This window comes from Quercus lobata, chromosome 10 (assembly GCF_001633185.2).
Source record: "Quercus lobata isolate SW786 chromosome 10, ValleyOak3.0 Primary Assembly, whole genome shotgun sequence".
NCBI lineage: Eukaryota > Viridiplantae > Streptophyta > Magnoliopsida > Fagales > Fagaceae > Quercus > Quercus lobata.
Window position 1 is genome coordinate 65,282,641 of NC_044913.1, and position 9,092 is coordinate 65,291,732.

Sequence of the window (9,092 nt, forward strand, 5' to 3'; positions counted from 1 at the left end):
ATTTTGTATATTTATAGGTACACAATTTTGTAAATTTAACCAAACATTTTAAAAATAATATGCGCAATTGTGTACATTCAATGTAATATTTTTTAAAGGATGTACATTAAATGCACACATTTCTCTAATATTGTACTCAATTTTGTATATTCATCATACATTATTTTTAAAAAAATGTACACAATATGGTATGTTTAATGTATATATTTTTTAAAATAAATTACATATTTTTTTAATTCAATGTACACTATTTTTCAATAAATGTACACAATTTTGTACATTAAACATACACAATTTTCAAATAATATACATAATTATATACATTTAACTTACACATTTTTCAAATAATGTACTCAATTTTGTATATTCAACATTCAAATTTTTTTTTTTTTTTAAATGTACACAACTCATCAACATACACAATTTTCAAATAATGTACACAATTAAGTACATTCAACGTACACATTTTTCAAATCATGTAAACAGTTCTGTATATCTAACATACACAACTTTTCAAAGGATGTACATAATTCGGTTTATTCAAAGTACGTACTTTTTGAAAAATGAACATAATCTTGTATCTACAAAATACACAATTTTCAAATGAAGTACGCAATTTTGAATATTCAACATACACATCTTTTAATGAATGTACACAATCATGTACATTTAACTACACAATTTTCAAAGAATTAACACAATTGTGTAAATTCAACATAAGCATTTTTTTTTAAAGAATTTATACAATTCTATATATTCTATGTACATATTTTTCAAAAAATGTACTAAGTTATGTATACTCAAAATATTCAATTTTTCAAAAAAAATACAAAATTCTATACATTCAAAGTACACAATTTTCAAATAATATACACAATTCTATATATTCAACCATACACAATTGTGTAAATTCAACATACATTTTTAATAATATGTACATATTTCTTTACATTTAATGCACACATTTGTCAAGTAATATACACAGTTGTTTATATTCAACACACAATTTCTAAAAAAAAAAAATGGTACAACATTTTGTACATTCAACATATACAATTTTTAAATATTGTTGTAGACATCTCATTTTTGACCCCTTATGACTCGATCTCTTGTTCTCTAATGGCAATATCACTAGGAGGCCTATGACTAATTTAGAGCCTAATTATGGAAAGTCTTTAACTTAGAGGATGTTTTGGTGAAAGAAAAACATGCAGGAACCCTAAGTAGTATGTTGATGACCATGTGTACACATACTTTGACCATGCACGTGCATGTAGTATTACATATTGCCTTGTAAGGGAAGTTTTTAATGTAGAATCATGTTGAGCTAATCCTACATCACCTAGTAGAAGCCCTACATCCTCTGAGCACTATAAAAGGCCTTAAAGGCTTTTTTTTTTTTTTTTTTTTTTTTCCCAAAATACGATTGAATTCACTTGAACATAGTGAATTAAAGATGGATTTTTTTATTTTAAAACGGCATCATGTTAAATTTGTCTTGGTTGGGACCTATTCTAGTCTTGAGCTCTTAGTTAAAACTTACTAATCTTCTAGTTTGTCTTGATATATTGACCGAAGGAACGGTCAAAATCAAAGCTCCAAGAGCCTTCTTGTTTGAGATAAGAGTTTAAACTTGACTCATTCATTCTTGTTCGTTTATTTTTTTTATCCACTACTTTAATATCTTGTTTTGTAGTTAGGGTTTATTGCTTTGGTGGTTAGAAACATACTAGGTTAGTTTAATTTGAATTTATGCTTGCTTTTGTGTTTGCTATGTTTTTGGGCAAGGATGCGCGTGCATGCTTCATGCATGCATATGGATCCTTATGAACATGTGTATGCATGTTTAGGTGCATGCAGGTTTTAACCTAGAAACCCAAATTTATGCAAGGCTAGCTCAACAGTTGACGCAATTGATGCAATCGCCTAAGACTTCCAAATAAAAGAAAGACCCCACTTGTAAAAAAAATATAAATATATATATATATAATATTTATTTATATATTTTAATTAAAAAAATTTAAGTACTTTTATTGGTCAAAAAAATGCATTAAAAAGGTCCAATTGTATCCTAAAATGCAGAAGATTAAAAAGGGGAAAAACAAAAATAGTCAAACTTCAGCTAACAAAATTAAATTTTAGGAGGTAAATTTATTAACTCATTCTTGAAATATGCTAAAATCAAAATTAATACCAGACAAATTCATTAATAATACAATGTAATTGTCTTGAAATATGCTAAAATAGATATTATAAATTTCTAAATCAAAAGAAAAAATCTCTCATCTCTCTATCTCTTTGCCTCTCCATCTATATTCTTACCTTTCTTTTTTTCATGTTGATTCTTAATCTTTTTCTATAAGCTCAGTTTAGCTTGAAATCTTTCTTTGTTCATTCCCTTCAATTCACAATAAATTCAAAATTGAAAAGGGGCAACAGACACATTTTTAAAATTATTTACATATTTCTTTATATTCAACATACACATTTTTCAAATAATGTACTTATTTTTGTATATACAATGTCCTCAATTTTTCAAAAAAATGTATATCTTGAATGAATTGAATTGATTACGTCCTTTGAAAAATTATATACATTGAATATACAAAATTGTGTATATTTTTTGTAAAATGTTTGGATTGCAAGAAAAATGAAAGAAAATAACTTATAATTTACTATTTTCTTTCATTTTTATTTCTTCCATTAAAAAAATCAGTTCATAGTTGTTGGTTTTGGTAAGTTTTTTTTTTTTTTGAGGAAAAGTTGGTAAGTTGAATATAAGTAATAACATAAACTAAATTGACTTGCTACTAAAATATAGGAATTAAATTGATGGTAACTCCAAAAGGTAGGGATGATATGAAAGTGGTATTTTCGTGTGAGGATAAATTAGGTCAGGAGTTGGCATAAAAAATGTGTTTTACGCCAACCAAATCCTGATCTGCCACGTCACTAATTTTTTTTTTTTTTTAATAGCAAAAAAGATTAAGCCTTAAGCCTCTCTCTCCCTCTCTTTCTCTTCTCTCCTCACTTGGTCTCTCCATCTCTAAATCAAACCCACGACCTCCATGGTCGGAGCTTCTAAGCTCAACAAAAGCCACCAACACCACTGCCATGGCCGAAACTCCATGGTTCAACCAATAGTCGTTATGGCGAGCCACTACTGTGTGTGCTGTGTTCATATGATGATTTTACTCGTGTTCACACTTCACAAGCATTACATAAAACACAACACACACACATCTAGCCATAGAAAACCCAAAGCCCCAAAATCCTAACGCAAAAACATAGCCACACCCAAGCCAAAAATCCAACCTTTTGAACACCTAAAACTTGAAACAAAAATCCTTTCTTTCTTACACCCCCAAACCCAAATCAAAATCCTTTCTTTTTTCAAATCATTAAATCCCAAAAAGAAATCAAATTCCCAAACCCACAAACAGGCAAGCAATAAAAATAGAAACTTTTGGCCATAAATCAAAGAACGATAGCAAAAAAAATAAAAAGATATAGAGAAATAGAGATAAAGAGAGAAGTCGAGGGAAAATAGGGCCACCCCAACGTTGGCTCGCGGCGGCAGCTATTGGTTGAACCATGGAGTTTGGGTCATGACAGTGGTGTTTTGGTCATGGAAATGGTGTTGGTGGCTTGTGTTGAGCTTTGAAGCTCCGGTCATGGAGGTCATAGGTTTGATTTAGAGATGGAAAGATCGAGTGGGAAAAAAAGAGAAAGAGGGGGAGAGAGGTTAAAGCTTAATATTTTTGACTGAAAAACAAAAAAAAAATAAATAAAGAAATTGGTAATGTGACAGGTTAGGATTGACCAGCGTAAAATACACCTTTTACGTTAGATCCTGACTTAATTTATTCTCTTTTTCCTTTTGAATAATGAATATACAAATACTATATTCAAAGTACTCAATTCCCTTTTATTAAAAAAAAAAAAAAAAAAAAAGGAAAAGGAAAAAAGGTACTCGATTCCGTGTCTGCTGTCTTTCAAGCTCAGCCAAAGGCCGAAGCTCCTTCAACGTGCTCTTCCTCTAAACTAAGCCTTCTACCCTCTCTCGCCACCGAACCTTCGCGGCTCCACCACAAATTCTGATTCGATAATAACATCCAGCTTCCTTTCTTCTTTTGAGAACGGATCCTTCGAAGTTGATCTCTGCTTAGAGCCGATTGAAAAAGGTACATTTTTAGATTTTTCTTTACGGTTCTTTCCCTTTCTTAGAATAAGTTTTGGCGTTTCTTATATTGCTTCAAATTGCCACTGCCGGATACCAGTAACACCATCACTCTCTCTCTCTCTGCTTGATTGAGGTTTATCATATGAGTGGGATGGATAATCCTCTTGTTTTGATTATGATTAATATTACTATAAATGTTTTTGCTCCACAATTTAAAGCATTTTGTTGTTTTAATGAGTCAAAAGATGAAAAATCATAAAATATGGTAAAAATATGATTTGGATATGCACGCCATCCATTCTCTAACTATATGCAATTGTCAATGTATTGTAAATACTAAATATATCATGATTTATATTGTTGACTTCCTTAGTTCTTTGCCTGAAAATTATATTCATAGTATTATATCATATCAGTGGGCTACATTGTATCATACCTGTCTTGTTTGCAAGAAGAATCATACTTTTTCTTGCCAACCATTGTGGTATTGGGCCCACATATTGTATTTCTCCGAAGGGGAAGACTATATAAATAGTGGGTGAGATTGAACTTGGTTAGCATGAATACGCTTGGAATACCTATTAAATCATTGAAGTGTCCAAACCAAACATGCTTCACGTTTGGAATAGCTATTAAAATTTTGTTTCTTTGGAATTTGGATAGCATGAATACGCTTGCATGTTTTCTTTTGTTTTTGAACAATAATACACAGCTCAACTTCCTTAAGAGTTTTTTGTTGATTTGGATTTGGAGTGATCTCATTATTAAGATATCTTTATATAGATATCTTATGAATATGAAAATTTTTCTCCTAGGTTAAGGAAGAAATGCTAGAATATCACAACATCATTTCTGTTGGACCATTTACCAGTTTATATCCCAATCATGCATGAGCAATCTTATATAGTACCTGTATTTTTATTTATTTATTTATAATAACGAGTAAAGTTATTAGGTCAGAGTTCCTCAATGCAGAATTTGAGGTGATAATGCATTCAGGGACTGTCTAAAACATTTGAAACATTTAATTGATGGTGTCTTAAGAATAAATTATCTGTGTTGATCACTTCTTGAGAATCAGAATATAAGAGTGCTTAATTCTAATGGTTATTCAATTTCTTTTCTTGTATCCTTGAAGTTATTTTTCATAACTCGAAGATTTATTTTTCTTTGCGGAAAAAAGAATAAAAAGGTTGATTCGTAATTTTTTTTCTCTGATTTTTCTTGGCGAGGGGTTTGGTGGATGCTTGGAAGGGTTTATAATTGTTGATATCTTGTTTCCATCAATGAAGTCCGTTCTAAAATGGTGGTCACAATTTTATTGCTTGTTCAATGTGGAGACCATTGCCTTACTTTATTATGCAGTCTTCATTTTTTATTTTTTTTGGTTCATAAAGTGTTTAACAGTGGAATATCCATTCAAGTCTGTAGGAGGCACTTGTTTCTTTTATATTCAGTTGCATCTGATAGAGCAGTATCTACACAAGACAAATAAAGTTGAAAAGAATCAACAGTGACTTTGCTGTGGGGTTCTTATACTCTGTACCATGCTTAAGGTCCCAAATCATCAGGTTGCTGGCCACCAGGCAGGTGATGGAAAGCTTGGTCCTTTGGTAGATGATTCAGGGAACTTCTACAAGCCTCTTCAAAGTGATGATCGTGGGTCCAATGAAGTATTTTTCTATACATCGTTCTCTTCCAACACTAACATTCCAAATCACATCCGCAGATTCTTTCCTACTTTTCATGGCACTCAGCTTATAGAGGCATCCAATGGGTCTGGGAAGCAACCTCATCTTGTGTTGCAAGATATATTCTCCGGTCGCCTCAATCCATCTATCATAGACATTAAGATAGGATCCAGAACATGGTACCCTCAAGCATCAGAGGACTATATCCAAAAGTGCTTTATGAAAGACACAAAAAGATCTAGCCTTGCACTGGGGTTTAGGATAGATGGGTTGCAGATATATGAGAGTGAAGGATCAGGGTTCTGGAAGCCTGATAGGAAGCTTATCCATAAATTTACTGCGGAGGATGTTAGGTTAGTCCTGAGGCGGTTTATTTCTTCTAACTCATTTGCAGGTGTGGACCCTGATTGTACTTTTGCATCAACTATTTATGGTGGTTCTGGGGGAATTTTGGCACAATTGCTGGAGCTCAAAGAATGGTTTGAGCATCAAACGATTTTTCATTTCTATTCTTGTTCAGTTCTTATGGTGTGTGAGAAGGAATCAGTAGTGAAAGAAATGAGTTCCGGTGCTGAAGTTAAACTTGTTGATTTTGCACATGTCGTGGAAGGCAAGGGTATTATTGATCATAACTTCTTGGGTGGGCTCTGCTCTTTGATAAAGTTTATCTCAGAGATTCTGACCTGCTCAGACGTGCATACAGCTAAAGCTTCTCTGCAAGACCCTTGAAAGAACTGCTTTTATACCAATTGTGACACTGATAATTGAACAGGATGTCTTAAATATAGGCTTCCTCACCTCACTGATTGGCCTGTAGCTTCCCCCTAGATGTTGAAATCTAAAGTACCGTTTAGAATTGTATTACTTTCCACTTTATTTGGAACTAAAATTTTATTGACATTGTTGAGGCTGTTTCTGCGAATGACTGTTCAAGAAGTTTCCTCAGTGCTGTTGTTGCCCTTCTAAGTTTATATATCTCGAAATGCATAACCATTGAATATTGATTTGTGGCGCTTACTGAATACTATTACTTAATTTTTCTAGTTATGTTCCCCCTCTATGTTGTTTGCTACGTAGTATCTAATGGCCCATTCTTGCATTTGGATTGTAGCCATTATTACCAATAGTGCTAACAGCTAAGAGGGGAAAAAATGGTGTCTGGGCTGCTGTGAGACTTGCAATCAAAGGAAAAATGGAAAGCAGCTAATTTTGGACCCTCTAAGCAGCGAATTTCTTGTGCAAGCATCTTAAAATTCTGAGGGCACAGACCCATGGTCCAGAGGGAGTGGATGCTTGGAAATCATTGGATGCCATAATGTTGTACCCTTTTTCTAAGGAATTTTCCTGCAGTAATGAGATCTTCCCTTCTGCATGCTTGGATGCTGTTCTTAAACAGGTTTTGCTTTGTACCACAGTTACTGAAACTGGGTTATGTTGTTTTAAGTATAGTGTAATGAAGATTCTCATTAGTTCAAATGTTTCAAAAGTTCTCTACATTCCAGAGTGCTGGTGTAAGAGGCAAAATTTTAAGCCAATTATAAAATGCCACATCAAAGTTTAGTGGCAAATTCTAAATTAATGTCATTAAATTAATTAAATTAGATAATGACATGTGTCATCCAAATTGGCATCACATTGGCAAATCAAAATTTGCCACGTGTCATTTGGCCCATAAGATAAAGATAAATTTCCTATTCAAAATTTATGGGTAATTATCTTTATTAAAATAAATAAATAAATAAAATAAAGATAAATTTTCTATTCAAAATTGGTAGATAATTATCTTTATTAAATAAATTAAATAGAGATAATTATTTATCTTCGTTGATTATTATCTTTATCAAAATATGATCTTTATCAAAATAGATAAATAGAGATAATTATCTCTAAGAAAAATTTGGGCCAATCAAAAGTCTGCTACATACTTTCAAGCATATCAATTCATAGTGGAGCTTATCCTCTAAAATCACTATAAATAGAGGACATCCCCTCTCACTTTCAAAAAAACCAAGTTTTCAAGAGATCCAAGCTTTGGAGAAATTCTGTCTCAAGAGTCTTTGAAGAACTTGAAGAACATTCAAAGGGCTTGAAGAACTTGAAGAACAACAAACCTCTATCAAGCTCAAGGCTAGAGATTCGTTAAGAAGACCGTTCAATCCATCTTCCAACCAAATTCAAGAAGATCTATTGTTCGAGTCCTTTGAAGTTCTCTTGGAATTAAGCTAAAAAGCTTCCATAAACCTCAACAAACCCAAATCTTTGAAGCTCAACGGATCAAGCCTCTAAAGCCCCGAAGAACTTCAACCCTAGAGCCTTCATATTCGAAGACTTGAAGAACAATAAATCTCTAATAAGCTCGAAGCTAGAGATTTATTGTGAAGACTGATCAATCCATCTTCCAATTAAAGTCAAGAAGATTCTTGTTCGAGTCAAATTCAATGAAGATAGAATTAGAGGGTATTCTTTTGTAAAAGAATTGAAATAGAGGTTGTACTCATTATACATCAATACAAATTTATATTTGCAAACCATATTTCTTTTTAATTGTTTGATTTTCTACAATTGAGAAAAATTTGTGTTTACAGCTGGTTAAATTAATATGATTCTATAGCTTTGCAGTAGCTAAAGATAATTGAGGATAGAAAAATAGGCCTTACTATTTTTCAATATTAAGGGATCTGATAGACTTGCGATGGAAGAATTTTTAGTCGCACAAATCTTGTATCCTCAATATTGAACTCTTCTGTATCTCAAAAGAAAAAGGAAAAAAGAAAAAAAAAAAAACTGTTCTGGTAATCATTTCAAGAATTCCACATATACACGAGATGGCAAGGCTAAAGTTTATGTCAGTGACGTCCCTATATTTAATAATAGATTCTCTAATAATTGACGGCAAATCTTTTTCTATTTTTTTTTAATTTATAAAATAAACTAATAGTTGTATAAATTGAGATGTCCCTTTGCTGCCGTAGTTTTGATTAGACCAGCAGTCTTATTGCTTCTCCTCTCCAGGTTATGCTAAAGGCCTGTGATGTGTGTATTTGCTATCATGTAATGCCAAGGAAGATTGTAGGTTCATGAATTATAAATAAGATTGTAATGATTTTCAAAGACTTGAAAATGTTTATGGGATTTTCCATCACCGACCTGCAAGATAAGGAGCAATAACAGCCTTGAATAATCATGGTATTTCAAGCACGAGGACATTTAGGCGTCCC

General features: G+C 32.3%; 1 protein-coding gene across 3 annotated transcripts; it reads left to right on the top strand.

Annotated features, from left to right (window-relative positions):
- Positions 1-3,952: 3,952 nt before the first annotated feature.
- LOC115965897 (inositol polyphosphate multikinase beta-like) lies at positions 3,953-7,293 on the top strand. 3 transcript variants are annotated; one of them, XM_031085193.1, is made up of 2 exons: positions 3,953-4,184; positions 5,581-7,293. In XM_031085193.1, exon 2 carries the CDS (start codon positions 5,731-5,733, stop codon positions 6,601-6,603), a length of 873 nt encoding a protein of 290 aa, XP_030941053.1. In that variant the 5' UTR covers positions 3,953-4,184; positions 5,581-5,730; the 3' UTR covers positions 6,604-7,293. The 3 variants fall into 3 exon arrangements, with proteins under 3 accessions (XP_030941053.1, XP_030941052.1, XP_030941051.1); XM_031085192.1 differs by having other exon boundaries at positions 5,608-7,293; XM_031085191.1 differs by having other exon boundaries at positions 5,615-7,293.
- Positions 7,294-9,092: the final 1,799 nt, after the last annotated feature.

Coding starts and splice junctions, on each gene's coding strand:
- LOC115965897 (XM_031085193.1), top strand. CDS start 5,731: ATGCTTAAGGTCCCAAATCATCAGGTTGCTGGCCACCAGGCAGGTGAT.